This window comes from Drosophila serrata, unplaced genomic scaffold (assembly GCF_035046125.1).
Source record: "Drosophila serrata isolate PLE 108 unplaced genomic scaffold, ASM3504612v1 contig_272, whole genome shotgun sequence".
NCBI classification, from domain to species: Eukaryota; Metazoa; Arthropoda; class Insecta; order Diptera; family Drosophilidae; genus Drosophila; species Drosophila serrata.
The window spans coordinates 10,232,894-10,258,881 of record NW_028257170.1 but is presented as its reverse complement, the minus strand read 5'-3'; the positions used below and the strand labels follow the sequence as shown (position 1 = coordinate 10,258,881).

The 25,988-nt window shown below is 46.8% G+C and overlaps 3 protein-coding genes across 3 annotated transcripts; 2 read left to right on the top strand and 1 right to left on the bottom strand.

Moving 5' to 3' along the window:
• The first annotated feature begins 2,550 nt into the window (after positions 1 to 2,550).
• AsnS (asparagine synthetase) lies at positions 2,551 to 4,440 on the top strand. The gene has a single exon (XM_020960231.2). It carries the CDS (start codon positions 2,673 to 2,675, stop codon positions 4,347 to 4,349), a length of 1,677 nt encoding a protein of 558 aa, XP_020815890.2. The 5' UTR covers positions 2,551 to 2,672; the 3' UTR covers positions 4,350 to 4,440.
• A 1,013-nt stretch (positions 4,441 to 5,453) lies between these two features.
• On the top strand, positions 5,454 to 13,637 carry chb (CLIP-associating protein). The gene is made up of 2 exons (XM_020960305.2): positions 5,454 to 6,215; positions 8,383 to 13,637. Exon 2 carries the CDS (start codon positions 8,421 to 8,423, stop codon positions 12,912 to 12,914), a length of 4,494 nt encoding a protein of 1,497 aa, XP_020815964.2. The 5' UTR covers positions 5,454 to 6,215; positions 8,383 to 8,420; the 3' UTR covers positions 12,915 to 13,637.
• A 78-nt stretch (positions 13,638 to 13,715) lies between these two features.
• On the bottom strand, positions 13,716 to 24,904 carry LOC110189936 (uncharacterized). Its single transcript, XM_086833675.1, has 6 exons — positions 24,115 to 24,904; positions 19,544 to 20,710; positions 16,899 to 17,116; positions 15,763 to 16,149; positions 15,036 to 15,450; positions 13,716 to 14,095 (listed from the first exon to the last, which is right to left on the bottom strand). The coding sequence occupies exons 2-5, from the start codon at positions 20,442 to 20,444 to the stop codon at positions 15,058 to 15,060; spliced, it is 1,899 nt and encodes a 632-aa protein (XP_086689801.1). The 5' UTR covers positions 20,445 to 20,710; positions 24,115 to 24,904; the 3' UTR covers positions 13,716 to 14,095; positions 15,036 to 15,057.
• Between the last annotated feature and the right edge of the window lie 1,084 nt (positions 24,905 to 25,988).

Sequence of the window (25,988 nt, the reverse complement as noted above, 5' to 3'; positions counted from 1 at the left end):
CCAACGGAGAGATCTACAACTACCTGGAACTATCGGCGGAGATTGCGAAGAGACGTGGCTCCTACAACCCCAAAAGCGATTGCCACGTGATTCTGGAACTGTACAAGGATTACGGAGTGGACCTTCTGGATCACATCAGCGGGATGTTTGCGTTTGCCTTGTATGATCGAAGGACTAAGGAGGTCCTGCTTGCCCGTGATCCTGTTGGCATTATACCCATGTATGTGGGAGAGGATGAAGCTGGAAACCTGTGGGTAGCCTCGGAGATGAAGTGCCTGGTGGACACCTGCCCAAAGGTAGAAACTTTTACGCCAGGGGAGGCTCGTTTTGGAAAGGTGGCCGGCTGCAAACCTGCTGGCAATTCCAGCAACCATGGATTAAGAATGTTCCCACCCAACACTGTGATTTGGGTTTACTTCGTTCGAAATTGGAGTCGGCGATTAGAAGTCACCTCCAGTGCGATGTTCCCTTTGGAGCCTTACTCTCCGGAGGAGTGGATTCCAGTCTTATAGCCTCTATAGCCACAAAAATTACTTTTACTTTACTCTTTACAACTTTCGGCTGAAAACCTTCTCTGTAGGTCTAAAAGATGCCCCCGATTTAAAAGCCGCCAGACTTGTGGCCAAGTATATAGACAGCGATCACAAGGAAATTTTCTTTAACGTCGACGAGGCTCTTGATAACATCAGGGACCTTGTATATCATCTAGAAACGTACGATGTATCCACAGTAAGATGCAGTATCCCAATGCTCTTACTCGCTAGAGATATCAAGAGCACTGGCATCAAGATGATCCTGTCCGGCGAAGGAGCGGATGAACTCTTCGGAGGTTATCTGTACTTCCACAAGTGCTCCAAACTACGAGGACTTCCACGAGGAGTTGGTGAAGAGAGTGCGCCAGTTGCACTTATCCGACTGTCTCCGTGCCAATAAGGTGACCATGGCCAAGGGTCTGGAATTACGGGTCCCCTTCTTGGACACGGGTTTTGTAAACCATGTGATGCAGATCCGGCCGGAGGATAAGATTCCAGGACCGCTCAACAAATTCGGAGGGGAGCAGCAAAAACGGATGGAGAAGTACGTCCTGAGAGCTGCCTTTGCGGACAATTATCTTCCAGACGATGTTCTGTGGCGGCAGAAGGAACAGTTCTCGGATGGGGTGGGCTACGATCTGATCCACTGCCTCCGACAGGATACAGCCAGCCACGTGACCGATGAGGAATTTACCGGAGCAGCGCTTAGGTTTCCCTTCAATACACCTGCCACCAAAGAAGCATATTTCTATCGCTGCATCTTCACCGAACAGTTTCCCGGCGAATCTGCTATGAGAACTGTAGTAAAATGGGCGCCACGGCGCGATTGGGGCTGTCCGGAGGATCCCTCCGGTTTGGCTAAGGCCGTCCACCAGACCCATAAAGAGTAATTGTTCGGAATTGTGTATATAAGACTTCTTATTTGAGTTAATTCTTGATAATACACTAATATTAAAATTACTTGTTTAAAATAATGCTTAGCATCATTTTCTGCAAACGAATGTCATAAAATATTAATAATAAAATATTCACTTACATGGGATCTTTGGATAAAACCAAAGAAATAGTAATAGAAATCATCCGAATTTGTAATAAGTTTTTGGCAATAAATTGTTTTTTAAATGAATAAATATATATAAGAAATGTATTGTTGGCAAAAGAGCATTGGGGAGGCAAACATAAAACCGGTCTCCGTTAATTTGTAGCACGTTTTCATAAGTACTCACTGGCAAGCTGCCAATATTGAACACAAATGAGATAAATGGGACACTTGTTAATACTCTTTTCTCTTAGGCATTAATACTATTTAAGATGAAAATATATTTATAAAACAATATTCTCATTGCAAGCCGCTTAACATTAATGTACTTTTAGAAATGCATATTTCAATAAACATATGTAAATTGGTAATATTTTATTATATATTTAACATTGATATTGTGACATGAATTTTAAATAATAATAATATTCGTATAGATACAAGCTTTTTTATCTTTAGTTTGCCATGTTACGTTTTAACAATAATATGTATCCTCAAAATGATATGGTGATTATTAAATAAACTTATTTGACACATATCAATTGATCCAATTTGATATATAGACAGATTTGTTTCAAAAGATATATGCTTTGTTAAAGAGTAAATCGGATGACGAAATAGTTGATAAAGTATAATCAGTGCTGAATCGGAGAGAATCGCGAGAGTGTCAGCAAAAAAGAGAGCGAGGTAAACAAACACCACCCGGCGTTTAAATGTTTTATCAATTATTTTGTAGGTCAGACTTCTTCCACTTTTGATAAGATTTGCTGAATAATAAATAAAGCATTTCGGGGAAGCCATCATCTTTTTCATTGCAAATTATTAAAGAGCAACAAGTGTCTCCTCAGATGTTAACTGAAGACGAGCTGGTTCTAGAAGTTGGCTGACGAAACTGGTGAGCACATGGTAATCAGCATTACTATTTCACTGAGAGAAAATGAGAGGTTTTGAGAGAGTGAAAGCTATCAGGCCGAGGGAGCTTTCCTATAAATAAGCGTTTCCCTCTAGAAACCTCTCCATTCAATTTTTGCACTACGCCACGCGCGGAACTAGCTTGTAATAAATTACTTTAATTAAATTCGTTAAGGAAACCATACATAATGTGCGGCATCTTTTCCATATTTTCACGGGATGGAGAACCGATTCCCCCGCAAATCCTGCATGGAAGCAAACACAGCTTGAGGGAGCTGGCCTACCGGCAAAGTGGAAAGCAGCGGCATCGAGGCCCGGACTCCACGGGCGTCTATGTAATCGCCTCGGAAGGAGTGGCCATGGTGCACGAACGCCTGCGGATCGTGGGTGTGGCGGAAGGCGATCAGCCCTTTGTCTCCGAGGATGGGAACCTCATCCTGGTGGCCAACGGAGAGATCTATAACTACCTGGAACTATCGGCGGAGATTGCGAAGAGACGTGGCTCCTACAACCCCAAAAGCGATTGCCACGTGATTCTGGAACTGTACAAGGATTACGGAGTGGACCTTCTGGATCATATCAGCGGGATGTTTGCGTTTGCCTTGTATGATCGAAGGACTAAGGAGGTCCTGCTTGCCCGTGATCCTGTTGGCATTATACCCATGTATGTCGGAGAGGATGAGGCTGGAAACCTGTGGGTTGCCTCGGAGATGAAATGCCTGGTGGACACCTGTCCAAAGGTGGAAACTTTTACGCCTGGCGAGGCTCGTTTTGGAAAGGTGGGCCGGCTGCAAACCTGCTGGCAATTCCAGCAGCCCTGGCTCAAGGAGGTTCCTAGCCAAGCCTGCGAGTTGTCATTACTTCGTTCCAACTTGGAGTCGGCGGTTCGTAGCCATCTGCATTGTGACGTCCACTTTGGAGCCCTACTGTCTGGAGGAGTGGATTCCAGTCTCATAGCTTCTATAGCTACGAAGATTATGAGGGAGCGGGATCCCAACTACCGATTGAAGACATTTTCTGTTGGTCTACATGATGCACCCGATTTCGAGGCTGCCAGGCATGTGGCCAAGTTTATAGACAGCGATCACAAGGAAATAATCTTCGAAATCGATGACGCCCTTGATGGAATCAGGGATATTGTCTACCACCTGGAAACGTACGATGTCACCACTGTGAGATGCAGCTTGCCCATGTTGCTGCTGGCCAGATACATCAAGAGCACTGGCATCAAGATGATCCTGTCCGGCGAAGGAGCGGATGAACTATTCGGCGGTTATCTGTACTTCCACAAGGCTCCAAACTACGAGGACTTCCACGAGGAGTTGGTAAAGAGAGTGCGCCAGCTGCACTTATCCGATTGCCTGAGGGCCAACAAAGTGGCTATGGCCAAGGGAGTGGAGCTGCGAGTGCCCTTCCTGGACACGGGATTTGTAAACCATGTGATGCAGATCCGACCGGAGGACAAGATTCCAGGACCGCTCAACAAATTCGGAGGGGAGCAGCATAAGCGGCTGGAGAAGTACGTCCTGCGAGCTGCCTTTGCGGACAACTATCTGCCGGACGATGTTCTGTGGCGGCAGAAGGAACAGTTTTCCGATGGAGTGGGCTATGACTGGATCGACAGCATCCGGCGAGTGGCCACGAGCCATGTGACGGATGAGGAGTTCGCTGGCGCAGCCCTCCGATTCCCCTTTAACACGCCCAGCACCAAGGAGGCGTACTATTACCGCAGCATATTCGCCGAGCTATTTCCTGGGGAGTCCGCTGCCCGAACCGTTGTGAGGTGGGTGCCCCGTCTGGATTGGGGCTGTCCGGAGGACCCATCTGGAAGGGCTCAAGCCGTCCACCAGGTTAACAAAGACTGAGAACTTAACTTAATTAATTAAATTAGTCATGTACAAAAGAATACATATTTCTAATAAATAGTCGACTCGAGAGACGTTCAATTAGCTTAAATATCCACTTATTCAGCCATCTGATACGGCGCCAGGTCTACGGTTACAACGTTTTTCGCCATATGGGCTCAATTGAAGGCACGTGCAGTCTACTTGGCATCAGTATACATTTGTTTGAATATGAATATGTATGAAAAAATAACAACTGTCAATTACAATTAATATGCAAAGTAATATGTACATATTACTCTTTGATAATAAAAACGTCAATCAAGACTATTGATTTTGTTTTTTGCGACACTATGTAGTGGGTGTATTTGTAGAAGGGCGCTTTATTTAATGCTGTAATTATTCAAAAATATATAGAAGGATGATATATTTTATTTAACATTATATTTTTTTTATGAGTATATTTACAGAGAAGAATGTTTAAATCTTGATTTAAGTTTTTGAATACGTTTTGACAAGTGCTTCTCGTCAAAAAATTATGTTTAAAGCTTTTATTCTTGTTATAATTTCAAATAATTAAGTTTTAAGAAAAATTAACATTTAAATATATGTATACAAAGAAAAACTATCAATTCTTGAAATTAATATTTTATTTCAAAGAAAACCGGGAGCATATGTTTACTTTTTTTAATTATTTGTAATTTTATTTCTTTATATCATTAAGCTAACTAAGGATTTTGGATTGTAAATATTTCCTTTTTAATTTAAAATAAGAAAAATCAATTCAAACCATTTAGTTGGCAACGCAGGTCTATGCTTACCGTTTATTCCAATTGGCAACACCGAAAGCAACGTAAAGCAACCTACGTAGTGACCATTACGTAGTCATACCAAAATTAAAAATACCGACATCGATATATTTACTAAGTTAAACAGTAGGATGAATAAACCATGTCCGTGCGTAAGCCGAAATGACCAATATTATGATGATAGGTAACGCAAGTTAGGAAAAATTTGAATCATTCTTAATTTAAAATTGAAAACATGGTTATACTGAATTTAGAAGCAATATCGATATTTTTATAACGTTTTACTCTATACATATCGATAGCTACCTATCGATGCCAGTTTGGTCACACTGTTCGTCTTTATCGAGTTCGGTCACACTGTCGACTTTGTAATTTTTTTCGCAAGGCTAAATCGCTGCTTAAATTAAGCTATAATCTGTGTAATCCACGCGCTAATCGTGCCAGACAGGTGATCCCATGCAGCAATGCAGCAATATATGATGTTTGCCGGGCACTGCAAACGCTCGGCGACTGCAAATAAAGTGCAAATTCTCTGACCCCAGCGCGTCACCCAAAAGAGAGACAGAGTGAGAGAGAAAGAAAAAAGTTGACGCGAGCAGCGCTGCCGAAGACGTTGGAATTCGTGCTCCGCCGCAGCTGCTGTTGTTGTGGTTGTTGTTGCTGCCGCCGCCGCTGCTGTCGCACAGCAATAACGGTAGAGAGACCAACAACAACAACAAATACAAATGTCAAAGTGAAACTGACTGCGCTGCCCCAAGAACAACAATAACAATAACAATACGCGGAACATTATTAGGAAGAGCAAAACTGTGATCTCTGCTTTTCGGGGCAATTGTTCAATTTGGCTGTGCTCGAAAGTAAATTTAGTCAACTCGTTACGCGTATTTGCGGCCATCGGCAGACGTTTCTCCACTGGCGGCTGGAAAATCAATTCTTCGGACTGCCAAAGGGCAGCAACGAGCAGCAGTTGTTGTGTTAAATTTATTTTGCGGCCCAGCCCAAAACAAAACGAGAGGAGAAAGAAGCAGAGGCAGAGACAGAGGCGTAGCAGAAGCAGCGCAGCCGGATTTGCAAATAGGTATGTGTGTTGGAGTGCTGGTGTGTTGGTGTTTGTGTGCGTGTGAGTGCGTATCCCAAAGATACAAATGCAAAAAATGTGTTAAAAAAAGCCACTAAACTTGAGCGAATCACTTCCTTAAACGCTCTCCGCACCATTCTCTCTCCCTCTCGTCAGCGAGTGACATTTAGCAGCGGAATGACGTCGTCGCCGGCAGTTTTTGAACAATTAATTAACCAAAAAATCGGCCAGCTGTCGCCAAACATTTAGTTAGGTTAAGATACTGCACGGCGAGGCACACACCGAGGAAATCTGATTAACAAGTTCGTATCTTATCGCCTTCAGTAGAGGTGAATATAAAAGGAAAACCCTGAGAAATAGTTACGAAAGCAGACTTGCCCGTGAAGTTGTGTTTGTTGATGTTTTTTATAAATAGAAAATTGCGTATGCAAATGCTAATTTGTAGCTTCGCTTCGCAGTTCTCTCGACAAAGTTACAAGCTCTCCCGCTCACTTTTGGCTCGCTTCTGCTCTCTCAACAAGTCGCTGTTGTTGCTTGGCAATTGTTGTTGTCATTTAGCAATATTATCTCATTCGGCTCGTTCCATTGCCATATAAATAATACAGGGCTCACTCGACACAAAAGACCCATTAGCACCAGTGGTACTTCTAATTTACCCTCACAGTAACTTGTATTATTCAGTTAAATCCACCACTAACATGGACACAAACGTTGTTGTTTCCAAAGCTTGACAATCGATAAAATGAGTTTGCATTGCTAGTTGTCTATTTTGCTCGCAAGAAGTTCGAATAATATATTGTGTTATCACACTATCTAGTAATGTTTTTACAAAAGAATAATCTAATATTCCTTGCTTTGAGTGAGCACTGTAAATATTATTATTGCTCTCCGCACACACAAATTGTTGGATTGTGACGGCAGCGCACACACTGCCAAAAATTGAAATCGCGGAATCCCAAATACAAATCCATATATTGTTCTCCGAGCTTCCTGTACACCGCCTCCGCCACAGCCACCCAGGTTTGCACCCGCCGAGGCTTAGACTGACTTCGTCACGCTCTCGGCGCTTGTGAGATGATTCACGTTTTGTGCACGTAACAACGCCCCACCATCTGGATGCCCATATATCCCTCCCGTCTCCTCGCCAACTCCGGTGGCCAAGTATCCGTGTATCCGTGTATCCGTGCCCATCCCCACCCGCACAGCCATTCACCTACTTTTCCAGCTCTCCGCTCCCAGCTCTTATTCTCTGTACTGCTCCACTCCGCTCTTTATCGCTATTCTGGCTCTGTGACTTCACCTCACACGGAAATTGTTGCCCACTTGGCCAATTGCTGCGGCTGTTGCGCTGCTGCTTCTATCCACTTTTGGGCTTCCAGTGCGCACGAGCAGTGAATTCCAGCAATTTGAATGCGATAAATGAGAGTATAAGGGATTTGGCGGGAACATTTTGGGAAGGTCGACGACAACAGCATCCTATTAGTCACAGCTTTAGATTTTTTTTATCCAAGCCGTAGTTTGCTGGTCGATCCAGGAAGTGTAAGGTGGTTTTAAAACATATTTATCCATAAAATTTGAGTTAGCAAAAATAAAACTAGTTAATTATAGTTAAACTGTTATCAATAAAAGCAATTCTTTTAAAAAGCATCGGGACAGTGAAATTTAAAAGAAACCTGCACACATGTTTTACAGAGAAATTAATTTTAATAAGTGCTAGCAAGAGTTTATTAGTGTCTCAATTGTCCAAACAATTCCCATGAATGAACCTGTTGATTGATACCTTATAACATAAATAAACAAATAAATAAGCATTAGTACATTTTCAGTGTTTACAATTACGTTATTTGATTATTTTTAAGGAGATGATTTTAAAGTTTGCTAATTTAAAAAGATTTTGAAAATATAATAGAATTAAATTTATCGTCAACGAATCCAAACTGTTTTAATCGTTATTCTTATATGTACATATTACATATATGTTTTTTATACCTAGATTTTTACTCCACTCCACTTTCTGGTCAGGCCATCAATTTTCAATTTATCTCTGCAAACTCTTTTATAGTCACTGCATCCTTGAGCCAATATTGGCAACCCCCTCATGCAATTTTAATTTAATTTGCGAAACACTGCAGCACGTGGACTAACTCTGAATCCTGGTTTATTGCAGTTGCCGCAGCGCAGAGGTGTGGATAGACACTAGCCACGATGGCGTACCGCAAGCCCAGCGATCTGGACGGATTCATCCAGCAGATGCCCAAGGCAGATATGCGCGTGAAGGTGCAGCTGGCCGAGGATCTGGTGACATTCCTGAGCGACGACACAAACTCTATTGTATGCACGGACATGGGCTTCCTCATAGATGGACTCATGCCGTGGTTGACTGGTAGTCACTTTAAGATTGCACAAAAGTCTCTGGAGGCCTTTTCGGAGTTGATCAAGCGGTTGGGCAGCGACTTCAACGCTTACACAGCCACCGTGCTGCCACATGTGATCGATAGGCTGGGGGACAGTCGAGACACGGTGCGCGAGAAAGCGCAACTGCTACTGCGCGACCTCATGGAGCACCGAGTGCTGCCACCGCAGACGCTGATCGACAAGCTGGCCACGAGCTGTTTCAAGCACAAGAACGCCAAGGTGCGCGAGGAGTTCCTGCAGACCATAGTGAATGCTCTACACGAGTATGGCACCCAGCAGTTGAGCGTGCGCGTCTATATTCAGCCAGTAAGTGCCCTTTTGGGTGATCCCACTGTAAATGTGCGGGAGGCAGCCATTCAAACTCTTGTGGAGATCTACAAGCACGTGGGCGATCGCCTGCGGCCGGATCTTCGCCGAATGGATGACATGCCCGCCTCCAAACTGGCGCTGTTGGAGCAAAAGTTTGATCAAGTCAAGCAGGAGGGACTGTTACTGCCCTCCGCCCTCAAAAACGCCAATGGCAACGGCAATGGTAACGGCTTGGGCCTGGACGAGGCGGACAACATTGGGATTAGGGAGCGACCCACGAGGATGATCAAGAGACCGCTGCACTCGGCCGTCTCCTCAACGTTGCGATCTAAACCAAGTGCGACCGACGTGAGTGGTGATGCTGGCGCAGTGACCATGGAGATCTTCGAGGCTAGCTTCGAGGTCGTCCCGCAGCTGAACATCTTTCATGCCAAGGACATGGACGATATATACAAGCAAGTACTGGTCATCATTAGCGATAAGACCGCAGATTGGGAGAAGCGTGTCGAGGCGCTGAAGAAGATTCGAGCACTCCTTATCCTCAGCTACCACACGCAACCGCAGTTCGTGGCTGTGCAGCTGAAGGAGCTGTCACTGGGCTTTCTGGACATCCTCAAGGAGGAGCTCCGCTCACAGGTGATCCGCGAGGCTTGCATCACTATTGCCTACATGTCCAAGACGCTGAGGAATAAGCTGGACGCCTTCTGCTGGAGCATTCTGGAGCAGCTGATAAACCTGATTCAGAACAGCGCAAAGGTCATAGCCTCGGCATCCACGCTGGCCCTGAAATACATTATCAAATACACGCATGCCCCGAAGCTGCTCAAAATCTATACGGACACGCTGAATCAGTCCAAGTCAAAGGATATCCGGTCAACACTGTGTGAGCTAATGGTACTGCTTTTCGAGGAGTGGCAGACCAAGGCGTTGGAGCGGCATTCCACCATTCTGAGGGACGCACTGAAAAAGTCGATCGGGGATGCAGACAGCGACGCGCGACGGCATTCCAGGTGCGCCTACTGGGCGTTCAGAAGACACTTTCCGGATCTGGCCGATCAAATATACGGTACTCTAGATATAGCAGCCCAGCGAGCATTGGAACGGGAGCGAGAGGGTGGCAGTAGTTCTGGCAGCTCAGTGGCGGCACCGGAAACAAGACGCACCGTGTCCCGCATTGGCAGAGCTCCGGGAACCCTGCAGAAGCCTACGCCCAGTATGCGTTCCATTTCGGCGGTCGACACGGCGGCAGCCCAGAGAGCCAAGGCCAGAGCGCAATACACATTGTATTCGAGGCAAAAGAAGCCGCTGGTGCCAAGCAATTCTATCGCCCAGGGACCGGGATCTGGAGCGGCGGGCAGTGGGTCCCTGCCCAGGCCGCGTCTGAATTCCAACAGCGGAATTACACCGGCGACCACGCCGGGAGTTGTTACGCCTCGATCCCGGGGAAGAGCAGGTGTTTCCCAGTCACAGCCAGGATCACGTTCCACCTCGCCAAGCACAAAGCTGCGGGATCAGTACGGCGGCTTAGGTGGCTATTATCGTGGAGCCACAGGCGCAATACCCAAAAAGGCTTCTGGAATTCCACGAAGCACGGCCAGCTCCAGAGAAACAAGTCCCACCAGATTGGGTGGCGGCCTAATGAAACGCAGCATGTACTCGACGGGAACGGGAACGGGATCGCGACGGACGCCGGAGAGGAATAATCCCGTGAGGCCCTCGGCAGCTGCTCGTCTTCTGGCGCAATCCCGCGAAGCAGAACACACATTGGGCGGAGGAGCGGATGACGGACAGGAGAACTATGTGTCAGGAGATTATATGCGCAGCGGAGGAATGCGGATAGGCAGGAAACTGCTGGGCCGGGATGAGTCGGACGACATTGACTCCGAGGCCAGTTCTGTGTGCTCAGAGCGATCCTTTGACTCCAGCTACACGAGGGGCAATAAATCGAACTATTCGCTGAGCGGCAGCCACACCCGCTTGGACTGGAGCACGCAGCGGGCGCCCTTCGATGACATCGAGACGATTATCCAGTTCTGCGCCTCCACGCACTGGTCAGAGCGGAAGGATGGACTCATTAGCCTTACGCAGTATCTGGCCGATGGCAAGGAGCTGACCCAGCAGCAGCTGCAGTGCGTGCTGGACATGTTCCGCAAGATGTTCATGGACACGCACACCAAGGTGTACTCACTGTTCTTGGACACAGTCACCGAGCTGATCTTGGTGCATGCTCCTGAACTGCACGACTGGCTCTTCATCCTGCTGACGCGGCTGTTCAATAAGCTGGGCACCGACCTCCTCAACTCGATGCACAGCAAGATCTGCAAGACGCTGCAGGTGGTGCACGAGTACTTCCCCACGCAGTTGCAGCTCAAGGAGCTGTTCAGGATCATCTCGGACTCCACGCAGACGCCGACAACCAAGACGCGCATCGCCATCCTGCGCTTCCTCACCGACCTGGCCAACACGTACTGCAAGAGCAGCGACTTCCCCAGCGACCATAGCCAAGCCTGCGAACGGACGGTTCTTAAGCTAGCCCAGCTGTCGGCCGACCAGAAGTCGATGGAGCTGCGCTCCCACGCCAGGAACTGTCTGGTGGCGCTCTACAATCTAAACACCCCGCAGATGACCCGGCTCTTGGCCAACCTGCCAAAGGGATACCAGGACTCGGCCCGCACCTGCATACAGACGCACATGCGGCGTCAAAGCCAGTGTGGCAATTCGGGTGCCAATTCGCCAAGCAGTTCTCCGCTGAGCAGCAGCAGCCCTAAGCCCCTGCAGAGCCCCTCAGTGGGGCCGTTCGCCTCGCTACAGAGTCACCACCAGCTCAGCCTGAGCTCCACTAGTCCCCGCTCCCGCCAGTCCTCCGTGGAGCAGGAGCTGCTGTTCTCTTCGGAGCTGGACGCCATCCAGCACAACATACAGAAGACGTCGGAGGAGATCCGCCACTGCTTCGGCGGCCAGTATCAGACGGCGCTGGCGCCCAATGGCTTCAACGGACACCTGCAGTACCACGATATGGGCCAGCAGGACTCGTGTGCCTCCCTGTCTTCCAACTCCAAGACGCAATCGTCGGCCAACACCACGCAATCGAATACACCGGAGTCGGCGACCATGCGTCTGGATAACCTAGAGCGAGATCGGACGGTTCAGAATGCCAAGTCACCGTTGCCATCGGGCGATGCCAAGGTGTCCATCACATTGAACGTGGCCGAGAACGGAGAGCTGATCCTGGCCAGCGATCTGATGGAGAGCGAGGTTGTGCGCGTAGCACTGACACTGACCAAGGATCAGCCTGTGGAAATGCTACAGACGTCGCTCACGAACCTGGGCATCTGCATCAAGGGCGGAAACTGTGAGCTGCCCAACAAGCACTTCCGCTCGATCATGCGCATGCTGCTCAACATTCTGGAGGCGGAGTCTACGGACGTTGTCATCTCCGGCCTGCACGTGCTCAGCAAGATCATGCGCAGCACTAAGATGCGCCACAACTGGATGCACTTCCTGGAGCTAATCCTGCTGAAAATTATCCAGTGCTATCAGCACAGCAAAGAGGCGCTGCGGGACATTGATTCAATGATTCCACGCATCGCGCCCTCTCTGCCGCTGGACCTGTCCATCAACATTGTCAATCCGGTGATAGCGACGGGCGAGTTTCCCACGAATCTGTGCGCCATTAAGATCCTGCTGGAGGTGACAGAACACCACGGTTCGGAGATCACGGACGCCCACCTGGACATTGTGTTCCCGAACTTGGCGCGGTCGGCGGACGACACGCAGTCGATGGTGCGCAAGGCAGCCGTCTTTTGCATTGTCAAGCTGTACTTTGTCCTCGGCGAGGAGAAGGTCAAGCCGAAGCTATCTGTGCTGAATCCCAGCAAGGTGAGGCTCCTGAACGTGTATATCGAGAAGCAGCGCAACTCCATTAGCGGCGGTGGCAGCTCCACGAAGAACTCCTCGGCGGCATCCTCCTCATGATTGCGGGAAAGCGCGCCGCGCTTCCTGCACCAGCACCAGCACCAGCCACAGCAACACAAATAAGACACGGACGCAGCGGTGTCCCTCGGCCTATCCAGGACATGAGGGACGGTTGACATTTAATGATATATAATAATACATTAACTAATTATTTATAACTCCAATTATTACCAATGCGTAACTGTTTGCTGCCCAAATATAGGGCGGATGTAAGCGATCCTAAAACCCCAGATAAACCCTTCTAAAGTCAGCAGAAGAAACTATTTATACATGTACGCGGAAACTAAAGCGATAAAACCAGCAAGAAGTCTACTCAAAGTGTAGCCGCCAACTCACCCACCCCCAACTCCTTTGAATCCCGACCCCGAAACGCTCAGTTGTATGTGTTGTACCAGCTCCTAATTACTCACGCTGCTTCTGTTTAGTTCGTAAGACCCTAAGTCCCTTGTCGCCCTTGGAGGAACCCCAAGGCATCTTCAGCTTTCGTATTTTAGTTCCACAGTCAACTTCGTCGTATGCTTATTTTGTTTCCGCTCAACTAAATTCTTACTACTATTACTATGCGATTCTGCTATTTTCTTACAACTGAACTATTTTTGTAATTAATTTAAAAACACACAACAAACCCAAACACAAAATGAAAAACAATAAACAAACACTTCTTCTAGGTTATGTAATAATATTTATAAATTAATTAAACGAATAAAAAACAGTTAAACAAAAGTCGCAAACCAAAAGAGAACTTAACGACAAGTCAGCGCTTCGTTTGCCAACTCAAACTCTGATCTGCAGTCTCGATCCTTTGCTAATAGTTTTGTGTGATTTATTTCGTAAAATTCAAACTTTTAAATGTATTTATTTACACACGGACTTAATTATACTAAATACTTTGTTTATTATATTGTAACTCTGCCCCGTTCGTCCTCGGTTGGTTGGTTGTTCCTTTATTTTTGGTTGAAGACATCTAAAAGGCTTTGCTTCTTGTTTTGCTTGATTTTTCGTTGAGTATTTTCTTTACATGTATTACCTAGTTTTTGTTTTGTTTATCGCTATTATTAAACATTTTTGAATGTCGCTCGATGTGTTTGGTTTTTCGGTTGTCTCTTTGTCTTCATTGATTTGTTCGATTTTGCATTTGAAATTTTGTTGGGCCCATTTGAAACCTGAACTTGGTTGTTTCTCTACAAGTAAATCATACAAATTCGTTACGTTTTATTTGTTCACGCACAGATATATATATATATTGGAAATCAAGTAAATTAAGGCACTCAATGTACGACAAAGAAATCAATTCGGAAATGAGTAAATTGTTAGTAGATCGATGGAAAGTAAATCAATTTTGCCAAGTACAAATTAGTGCGGTGGTTCGAGTGTATGTCTGTGTCCGCATCTGTGGTGTGAATGTTCGGTGTCCTAGACTAAAGTGTACTGCATTGCTTTAGCATTAACTATCTGGCTTTAGATTACCGTAGCTAATCGTTAACTTGTATTGTACATAAACGTAATTCCTAAATTATGGTGTTTTTAATTAAAGATACATTTTGTCAATGGCACATCATTTTGCTAAATGTAAGACTTTCTCTTTTCATTACTTCTTTTTGGAGCGTTTACAGTATTTGGGCCCCTTATCCTTTCTTTTCTATTCTTTAAAAAAATGCTTCCAACTTCGGAAACGGTGCTGTAAACAATTTCGAGTGTGTGTAGAAATCGAGTAAAATTGTGACCTCGAAAACGTTTAGATCCCTTTACCAACTGCCCAAGTAGCTTGACTATATCTAGAGTTTTACATATACGAAATGCATTTGTATGTACAGTGGGACAGGATCTCGACTCGCGTCCTGCTAAGTCGAATTAAAACACGGCTTCGATTTAAAAATACATTGAACTACTTAATTGATTATTCATTTACACGTAGATGGCTGCTTGCTAACAATACTTTGGCTTATGTTTTCTTATTTTTGGTTTTCTTGTGGTAAATTTTGAACGCACTCGTTGCCGAACAAGGCCCCCAACAACAACAGCAACGCTTCGGGGGGATTCCATTGTCCAATTTTGACCGAAAAAGGCACACACAGAGAATATCGAATGACAACGACTATGCACGACTACAACAACACTAACCCTAAGTCATATCTGCTCCGACCTAGTAGCCATTGCATCGGATCTCGCCGTAGCGACCCCGTGGCCTTCCGGCTCCGTATGCCGCATATCGCTCATACGCCATGTAGTCCGGTATTTCGTAGCCGTAGCCGTGGCCGCGCATCCGATTCCTCGGATAGCCGTTACGGCCATAATCCCCGCCGAGATAAGACCCCTCCTCGTGGCCGTAGTAGCTGTGTGTGGGCGTGGTCGGTGCTGATTCCATGTACCCTCCTCCCGTTGGATGAGATGTTGGGAAATTGCTGGCCGAACTGGCGGCATATTCCTCAGCCAATCGCTCCACTAAAGACTCTGGCGTCTGCAGGAATCTCTCGGAAAATCGTCCAATTTCGGTGGAGCCGAAAGCCTGCAGAAAACCCGGCAATGGCTTGATGTCCTGGGAAGAGAAAATGTATTTATAAGTTCTTATTTTCTATACATTGTGTTTTAAATGATGGTCATGTTTTGCCAAATCTATGCCCTGTTTATTAGGAAGGCCTTTAGTTTTTATATTTTAAAAGTATTTTTGGATTTTAAAGCATTGAAAAAAGGTTAACGGATGATGAAAAAATTTATTGATGATAAAGTTATTATCTTTAAACAAATGTTTAAATTGGAAAATATCCTGTCAATTTTAGTTGTTCTCTTAATGCAACCTACATTTATTTGGACTTAAAAAAAGATCTGCATTTAGTTTTACTCTACTTACTCTAATTTGTTCCCTAACGATGGGCTCCACAGGCTCCATATTCTCGCCCTCGCCAGCTTCCTTTTTGGCCGCCTTCCGTTTTGATTTCTTGCTCGGAATAAGATCGCACTCGATGATGCGATTGTTGCTGCTGCAGCTGTTGCGATTCCTGGCCGATGTTGCACTCCTCTTGAGGTTGCTAGTCTGCAGTTGCTGCTGCTGCTGTTGCAGCTGTTGTTGCTGTTGCTGCTGGAGGAGAGGAGCCAAGGCGGGTGGAACAATTGCCGTCTGGCCAAAACCTATGGGTGAGTTCTGGGGCGCCGGCGGAGTGCGCGGGCGCCGCGGCGTTGGACTCCAGTTGGTCGTCACAGGATGTTGGTGCTGCTGAGCCTGTGTCTGTGCCTGTGGCTGTTGCAAGTGGTAACAAAAAAATCGATTTAGTTCTTTGCCGAGCAGTTTGTTACACTCAAGTGGTGGGCTCTTGGAGAACTTTGAGCTCCCAGTCCCAGTGCACCCCTAGGCTTCTCCGCTCCCCGCCAGCTGGCCGGCGCGTGCTCGCTGCTGGCAGCTCATGTTACCAGGCAACCCCCACAGAGGTCTCATCCCTCTGCTCCCCCCGAAACAGCTCCAATCTTGACAGGCAGCCAGCCAGCCAGCTAGCCGGGTGAAGTTCATCGCAGAGCCCCAAAAATCAATAGGCGCCCCCTTTTTGTATGAGCTACTCTGGTGGCTGGAGCACCCTGTAAAAGGCTTCCGGCGTGGGCTCTCTTTGAGAGAGCTTTTCCCGTGCTTTCCGCTCACTCGTTCCGCAGTCTCCTTCCGCCGAGTTTTTCAATGAGTAAAGCCGGTCGATGGAGCTAAACGCATTTCGCTTTGGCCCTCTCTTTTTGTCACATCTCCTGCGTGAAGGATGACGAGTGTGTGCCTGCCGAGGCGCTGTCATTATCAGGCTCTGGTTTGTGCCTCTGCTTTGGCCTAATTTATCCCCGGCAGGATATGGCCCACCCAGCCGCAGAGCCGCCCCCGCTGATTGCCTCCTAATTAGACCCCCTCCCCTTATACGACGCGGGGTTGCGCAGCGCTTAAATTGCACCTGCAGCTTTAATTTGCAATTTGTCCCGCCCGTCGTTAATTGGATTCCAGCAAAGGGGACTCACCGCATGTCCTGGCTGCACCTCGGCCGACTCGCTTATTGGATCACCGCCAGCATCCTGCGGCGTCGTCGGCGCATCCGTGGCCGATGTCTCTGGCTGCAAATTGATTTCCGCACGCCTGGCCGCTTCCGGAGGAGCAGGGCCGGAGCTGGAGCAGGAATTGGGCGGTGGGTTCACCTTATCAGTGCCACTGGCCACCGGCGACGTCGCGCTTATGTCATCTGGAAAATAAGTTGGAGCTTGAGTACTGTGGGGCTGTCTAAGAAAAATCAATAGGGCCGAAAAGATTGCTGATTTCTGGGCTCCTCGTAATTATTTTGTCATGCGTGCAGGCAGCAATCAAGGGTTAAAAACCAGGCCCGGAACATTGACCGTTCGGCGTGGAATCGAAGGGCTTTTTCGCACGCGCTTATCAAATATTTTCCCCGAGGCCAAAAAAAAACCAGAAAGAGAGAGAGAGAGCGCGAGTGCTGGAGAGAGGGCCACCGTTGTGGAGAGCGACATGCACTTGTTGAACGTGCTATGCCACCCTCATTCACTCACACACAAACACTGCCGTAGAAGGAGAAAGGGAGAGAGCGGAAGGGCCGCTGGAAATCAACAAAAAGTGTAGCGCACTTTTTGGCGCATGCGACTCGGCCTGCAATGTTTACGTATTTGCCATATTTTTTTCTAGCGCTCCCGTTGCACGTTGTTGCAGCTGCAGTTATGGCAGTTACTGCAATGCATTTAAAGCTGCCATCGGCTGCGTCAATAAATCAATTATTGTTGCCAAACGAACCAAATCTAGGTAATCAATTTGCTTAGAAGCATATGCAAAAGCTTCGGAGCGCCGGATCTATTTATTTTAACTTAAATCAAATGAATTGGCTATAAATTAAAAGAATAAGAACCAAGCATTTTTCACAGTCCCTGATCCTTTCCCTATAAACGTTTAGCAAATATAAACTTTATTTAAAAACTAGACTCTGTCTAATCAATTTAGGTTTAAACTCTTTTCCTGTAATGGTTTGAAGTTATGATTTTACCAAATATTATCAGTAAAGACTTGGGTTTAATATTACACTAAAGACTTCTGTCTTAATTAACGAGGCAACGGAAGGGAAGGAAGTCAAACTTAATTAAATATTCCGCTAGCTTCCTGTGTGTAGTAATGATACCCGCTAAATTGCATTCGCCTTTGATGGGCTCCTCCCTTCGCTTCTCGCATTGGACATTGATTTTTGCTTTAATATTGCGCTGACCGGGGTATCGGGAGGTTGAGGTTGAAGTTGAACTCGAGCCTTGGCTATTGCACCGGGGAGCTGTTCCCAATCCCCAAACCTCTGGCGATTCCTCCACCGAATCCTCTTCCAGGGTGTCGTTGGTTCCTCCCTTGATGGATGTGCATGTGTGTGTGTGTTGCTGAGTGTGTTTGTGGGCGTCTAGGGTGTGTTTGCCGACTGTGTGGGTGGCTTCGCCTAACGGTAGTAAAGCGGCAACCACCGCATTACGCTGTAAAGTTCATTTACATGCTGGCTGTGATGACATTTCACGCATACGAAAGACACCCTTAGACGCCCCAGTGTGTGTGTGTTTTGTGTGTGAAAGTCAAACGCCCATTGATAACACACACATACACACAATCAGCACGTTCGTTTGCACTGCGAAATATTTAGAAAAAAAAAAATGAACTGTGTGGGCTCACTTCGCACCTGGTGGGTCACCGCCACATCCCCGTTCCCTCCCACTGCCACGGTTGACTTATTGATTTGCACACACGACAAAAAAATTAAAAAGCCACACATCACAGGGCAAAGTCGGTAGTCGGTTTGTCGGTTGTCGGGGATTCCAGGGGATTCGCGTGCCTAAATAGACAGCTAATTTTGAGGTCCTCTTAAGCGCCATGACGTAGGCACCCCCGCGCTCATGCCAAAACCATCCCCTACGAAAGCACCCCCATATCAGACCTCCTCCTGTCGGGGAAACGGAAGTATTTCAGCAGTTAACCAACGCTGATTGGTTGAGTGTTTGCAAAACGTCGCCTTAGCTGTGGGAATCCATGGGAGGACTAGCGGAAAAACCTGAAATCGGACATCGCAAACGGGAGAGGAGGAGGAGGAGAAGCACCTCGTGCTGGTGAGGAGCTTTGCGGACGACACTCCGGACAACGCTGACAACGATGACGGCAACACGAACGGACAGTTCTTGCATTAATTTGCATGCGGAATCAAGCATAACGCTATGTGCCGGCACAGTGGGTGCGATAACAACGATTCCAATCAGAAAGGAGCAAGGTCCTGACTTGGTCTAGCACTCACTGTACCTATTAGTTTTGAGTTTAAAATATATTTGGTAACAAGAAATATTAAGAAAATTATGTATGTAGCATTTAAAAGTGGTATTAATTTCATCTTTTATTTATTCCCTATATTGTTTTATTAAACTGACCACTCGATTTCCGTCGCTTTCCACAGTGCCTCCAATCGCTGATTTCAGCTGGACTGACTGCCACCCCTTGTACTGACTTTCAATACTTGTTACATAATCCGCCTTGACATATGTTTGCATAAATTTACGAATTCTCCCCCGCGGCCGCGCATAATTGCGAATTAAATAGAGTGTAATGAAAGAGCGACAGGCGACGCGATAAAAGGCTGACAACTTACCGGGAATATCGAGCGGAGTGTCCGTCCGGAGCGCTGCCTCGGCCACCGGTGCCGGCTGAAGCTCCTCCTCCTCAAAGTCCCGCCCATCGGCGGGGCAGTGGTAGGGCACACAGGAAGCGGATTCCACGGACATGTTCACCGGATACTCGCCACTGTACACAGGTGTGCTCTGACTGCTGTCGCTGCGGGCTCTGGTGCTGCAGTTACTGATCCCACTGTCCGTTCCGGTGGCACTGATCATCGGCGGCGACGTGGTCAGCCGATGAGCCGGCGATGCTGCTCCCGATGCCTCCACCTCGATGTCCGGATCCTCGAGCTTCGGCGTGGCTGCCAGCGGTAGGTGTGGCAGATGTTGCTGCTGGGCAATGACGTGTTGCTGCTGCTCGGTGTAGCTGCGCAGTGGCTCCAGGTAATTCGGAGGCAGCACTGTGCGATTGGGCGCCGGCGTGGAGGAACGCCCGGGTGGAGCATAGTGGGGTGTGGGTCCAGTGTAGCCACCAAAGCCACGGCTTGAGTACGAGGCGGAAGAACTGTACGGCGATGGAGCGGGCTGCTCGTAGCCGGGCGGATGATGTGGCTGCGGCTGCTGCTGGTACGGATGCGACCTGGGCGGGTAGTGCAGCACGCTGGAGGGGATCAGCTGCTGGCCTGCGGGCGTAAACATGCCCTGGTGGTGCTGGCTATAGTGCGGCGAGGCGTACGGAGCGTAGCGGTAGTAGTTGGGCATGTACGTGGCACTGGACATGGACGAGCTGTAGCCGTAGCCGGCGTACGGATGGTAGCCGGTGTAGCCGGACCTATAGGGCTGCGGCGAATAGTGCGACATGGCGGGATGAGGGGCCAGATGCTGATGGGGATGGTGCTGCTGATCGTAGAAGCTGGCCGGATACCGGTCCGACATGGCTGCAGTTCTGGCTGGCTCAAAAGCTCCTCAATAGCAACTGGAGGCTCGAAGTCGTCTGCCCCGTCCCGGTTCGCATAGCCACCATATTGTCAGTTGCTGCTCGAATGGTGTCCCCTTACAAGTGACCACTATTGATTTTCCCTTTCAGCCACAGTCGCAAATCCTTTGGCTCGTCTTTCCTATCCTTGTCTGCCTACGCTTGGCTGCCCTTTATTTATGTTGGAATCAATTTTCGCCACACTTGCAGTTTTCTTATTGTCCTCCTGTGAATGGAGCAAGCCAGAGAGAAGAGAGAGCAAAGTGGGTGGGTTTATTATCAGACGAAAATAGTGTCCTACACCTCGTATCCCCTGTCCTGTGTCCCTTGTCCCGAGACCTGTGCTGTTCCTTGCTCTTTAATGGCGCTCCGGAAATGGGGATGCCAGTGGCGAGATCGTTAAACAGTTTCCCATGGTTGGGACTAACGAGACAATTGCGTACCGTGCCACAGACAATTCAATTAACATCTGACCAATAACATTTTATGAGGACTACATGGTCTGGACTCTGTGATGGCAGGAGCATTATGAGGTTTCAAGACTACTTATTGGACGGGGATTAGTGGATAAGTTCTCACAGTAGATATATTTCTTAAAGACTTATTATTGGTAAATGATTTTTATTATTAGAAAATGTTTTGAGATCCGTTTAAAAGGTGTCTTAAAAGTATTCCATAAATACCGAATTCGGTTTATGCTTTAAAGTAATATTTAGTAATATTAGGAACACCTTTTATACGATTTTAAAAATTATCTTAAAACAAGGTTTCTATCTGTTCTTTTCCATATATTATAAAGAAAGAATTTAAATCTTTTAATGAGGCGTAGTAAAATAAACTGAGGTAAAGCGTGATTACAAAATGTAATTTAATTTAATACGGCTTAAGTTACACTCAGGATAAAATTGTAACGTGAACAATAAATAAAAACACCTCTCCTTATAAATATATGGTTAGTGAATAATATAAAAAAGAGTCTGTAAATCATCTCATTCGTTCTCTTATCAACTTAAAACTTTGTGTGCAGTAATCCGGAAAGCGCTAATTACATTCCAGTCTAACTCCCTCCTCAGAGGCCATCCCTTATCATAACTCATCGGATGTACGAAAATGCGAAATTCGCAAATGCTTGCAGCCTGGATCCTTGAGTTTAACTGAGTGCAATCCTGGCATTCCACACATGCTAATGAGAGCCAGCAACTCACCAAATATCTCAGCCATGTTATGATGCACAAATTGCGGTTGCTCTGGAGATGCCTCATTTTTGGGGGGAATGGGAAATGGAAATGGAAATGGAGGTACTTGGCGGGTGGTAAGTGCGGATCGGAGGAGAAGAGCTGCCTGCAGGAAGGACACTGACGGGTGGGTGCATCTCTTGATGGGCCATGCGCAAAATTCCGTTTGTTTTGCACTCACGCACAGGCAGCCGAGGCAACCACAACAGTAACAGCAACAGCAACAGCAAAGAGCCACTCAACTTATCGAGCGCATCTCGCATACAGAGATCCCACACCACACACTCACATTCTCTTACACACATTGAATGAATAACCACATGCATTTTGGCCACATGCAAACCGTTAATGAGCCACAAAAGTGCACACATTTGGAGTGGGATTGATAAGGGCCAGTGTATGGGTGAGGGTACGGATGGGTTTATGGGGCTGTGGATGTGGATGTGGATGTGGCTGTGGGTGGCAACTGGTGGGCGGCTGTCCCATGGATGGATGGTTCGAAGTCGTCACCAAGCAACGTCGAACGTCTTCTCGCAACCAATGGGTGGCTTCATTCACCATTCAGTCTCCCACACAGGACATTACATATTGGCCTGCGCACATACAGTTTACACCGAGAAAAAAAAACCAATAGGTTTTAAAATAAATAGTTTAAATTTTAAACTGATAAGAAAACTGACTAGATTCGAAAGGTGTTTTATGAGAATTATTATCATTCTAAGAATGGTAAATATTTTTTATACAAACAACTTAGTTAGGTACCAATAAATTTTGTTCAGTGTAAGCACTTACTGTTTGCGTCTGTAAGCTTGCGCTTGACGTGTGCGTTTATTGATTAATAAACTTTTTTTGTGTGCAAAAACACCACAAAAAAGGCGAAAAATAATAATTGAAGGCAATCGGCGTTGGAGGAGGGTGCAACCAGTCAAAAGGGGGCTAACCTTTATTGATTGGAGAGCCAGAACGAATGACGCTCCAAAGGACGGTGATGACGGTGATGTTGATGGTGATGTCCTGGCAGCAAATTAGCAAGTTAGGGGTGGAGAAAGGGACAAAGAAGGAGGAGGGAGGGCCAGGACAACTCTATTAGCAAAGTCAAACACGGGGGCGGAGTGGATAACATAATCAATGTAAACACAAGCGGAAAGAGAGCGGCAGGCAGTGCCATTAGCCGGCTGAGAGAGAGCTTGCTCTCCTAGGAGGCACAGAGAGAAAAGTGGAGAGAGAGAGAGAGCTTTTTGGTTGGCCATGCCAAAGGGTTAGGTGAAACAAAAACGGCCAGCCGTAAATGAAATGAGCCTCGAAATAAGTTAAGTTAAGCAACTGCAATCGGGGGAAGTCTGGCTCTCTCTCTCTCTTTCCCGTGCCCGCCTCCCCTCCCGCTCGCAGGATCCAGCGACCCAGCGACAGGAAACGGAAGTTGAGCACGACGGCAGCCGTGTAAATGGCGATGGATGCTGTGAGCGCTAGTAGTAGTGGTGGTGGTGGTGCCTCTTTTTGGGACAGTGCGACACAACAGAGCCGACAGGAGCAGCATGAGCAGCAGCAGCACCCGTGGCAGCAACAGCCTCCCACTCACTGCCGCCGTGTATATATAAATCAATAAAAACAGCAGCCCGAGACGGGCTTTTGCCTCTTGCACTGTTTCCATCCAGCGTTGGTTGCCTTCTGTACTTTGTTTTCCTTTTTTTTTTGTGCCGTTCTTCTTTCTGCGTCCAGCAGCAGCCGGGCTGAGAGTCGCAGCAGGAGCAGGAGGAGCTCCTGGTGTACACAATCATTACACGGACCCGCGCGCGTCACACGCTGCGTATGTGCAATGTGGCCTGGCACTCGAGTCGCGACTCGCGCGAGCTTGGAGCGCCCGAATGTATGCAGCAGAATATGGCGATTTAATTGAGTTTCTGCTGCGAGAAGCAGGATTTTCAATAATTGGGGCAGCATTGCAAGTGCGTTGGAGTATTTCACAAATATGCTAAGATAAAACAATACATTTTGAGGCAGTGGGGGACTCTTGAACGGAATGGAAATGGATTCAAATTATAAGTGCTTTAACAGTATGCAATTAATATGTTCTGGAAGCTGTTTTGCTATAATATATTTATAGGAAAAAGCATAACTGTTCAAAAATTAAAATATATGTATAAGAAATCAAATATAATTTAACGTTAAAGAAGATCGTAAATAGAATGAGAGGCGGTTTTTAAAACTAAAATATTATTGGATAAATTATTTGTATTCAATCATAAGGCATTTTTAAAAGAAGTTCTCTTCTGGATTTATCTCTTGGCTATCATAACTTTGAAACAATCTAAAATTCATAAATCAAAACTGCCTAATTTAAAACTAAACTATAGAGATTAAAAAAACTATTTTCTAGTAAATATGTTTTAGTTACCTTCGAAACGCGAAAAATATTTGTTTTCGTTGATTTATATTCGATAAAAATTCTGCTGCTCCACTCAGTAAGTTGTTCTGCTTTAAGTTTTTAGTTTTATTTTCCTTTTACCACTTACTGCTCCGAAAATTCAATTTCCACTAATTTGATTCGATTAAAAACCTCGCCTCTGATTTTTTGAAAACTCTCCCCACGGTTTTTCCCGTTTCAGCACACCACGAAATACCGTTACATTTGAAATTCTGGCCGCAATTCACAATGGCCGAGAGCGAGAGCGTCACTTCTACCACAGACAACGGACAGTTTTCCACCTTTCTCTTCGACAGAAGCGCGGAAAAATCGAAGAGCAAACGACAGAGGCAGAAGGCAAGCGAATGGCCAAAACGATCGGAGCACGGCGGCGTCACTCGGACGGAGGCCAGAGCTCGGAACGAGTGGCGTTACGTATACGCAGCGTTGTACGGCGCGCGATAAAGTCCAACGTAGACTGAAATGCGATACGCGGGCGCGCTGCCATTTATACCCTTGCACGCCGAAGGCCCCAAAGCCGAAGAAGCAGAAAAGCTGGCAAAAGACAAGCACCAGAGAAAGGAGCAGACGGAAAGCAGCGAAAACAAAAAAAAAAGAAAAAGGAAAACCGAGCAAATAGAACCGAGCTGCTGCTGTTGTCGCTGCTGCACTGGGAACTTTGTGACCCGATTCGATGGGCAACCTGCCCACATGCGCGAGCGAGCTTTCCCGCCGCCAACCGAGGGCGGAATATTCGCTGCACTCTCTTGTTCTCTCTCTCGGGAAAATGCCATTTGAAACTATTCACTTTGCTTACGAATTAGAGCACAAAACAGAAATCAAACCAAAACAGAGCGGCGAGCCGAAAGGAATCTAGAACGTGGCGTTACTTCTGCCAGATAAGAAGGGAAGGTGTGCGAGGACTTTCCGGAGAGATGTGCGAGAGAACGCAGGGAGTGCGCAGCGAATTTTCCGCCAAAGTCCCGTTTGGGGGTTTCCCACGTTCGGTGTGTGTATGAGGTATGTATAGGCTCGATTTATCGATGTCCGGGCCACGGATTTCCACCAATATACAATGCGAAGAGCGTAGCACGCTTTCCGGCATAGAACTCCATATACCATAGTGTGCACTGGGGGAAGGTTCTTCGCTCCATTCGCTTCCCGTGAACCTGTGGCATTTTGGCCAGGCCCAACCTCAGATGATGACCGATAAGCCAGATGGGTAGACTGATAACCGGGCAGGTGGACAGCTCACAGGGGCTGCTGTCTTCCCAAAGCTTTGCCGAATTGTAATTTCTATGGGTTTTCCCTATCTTTTGAAAACAAAAATAAACTTATATCGCGATTATATAGTTATTAGTTAGCTTCAACTATAAACATCTTGGTTTTCTATTCATAATCTTTAATTAATATAAATATTAAACCTCTTCCTAAGCTGAGGTTACTGCGCAGACAAGCTAAAACATATTCAAATCTTTAAACATAAGTTAGAAAATAGGATTCTCCACAGCTCAAAGACAGAATATTTAAGTATGCCGCTTCCACTTTGAACAAAAGGTATCATCCTTCATAAGCTAAATCACCTCAGGCAGAATAGCTTGCACTCAATTTTTGAAAAACAGCAGAATTTTTGAAATGCCTTAGCTGTCGCCCAATCAATGATATGGGAGTCCCCTTCCGGCTACGCGCCTGGGTTACATGAGCCTTGTTCCGCCACCGCTCGGCCACCCACTGCGCAGTCTCCTGGCAGGCTCTCTCTCGTAGTCCCCGCGTGCACGTGTTTCGCTGCGGTTTTCGCATGCCAGCCCAAAGAGGAAGGCCCTCAAAATATTTGGTAGGCGCAAAAAAGTCGGAAAAACGTAAAC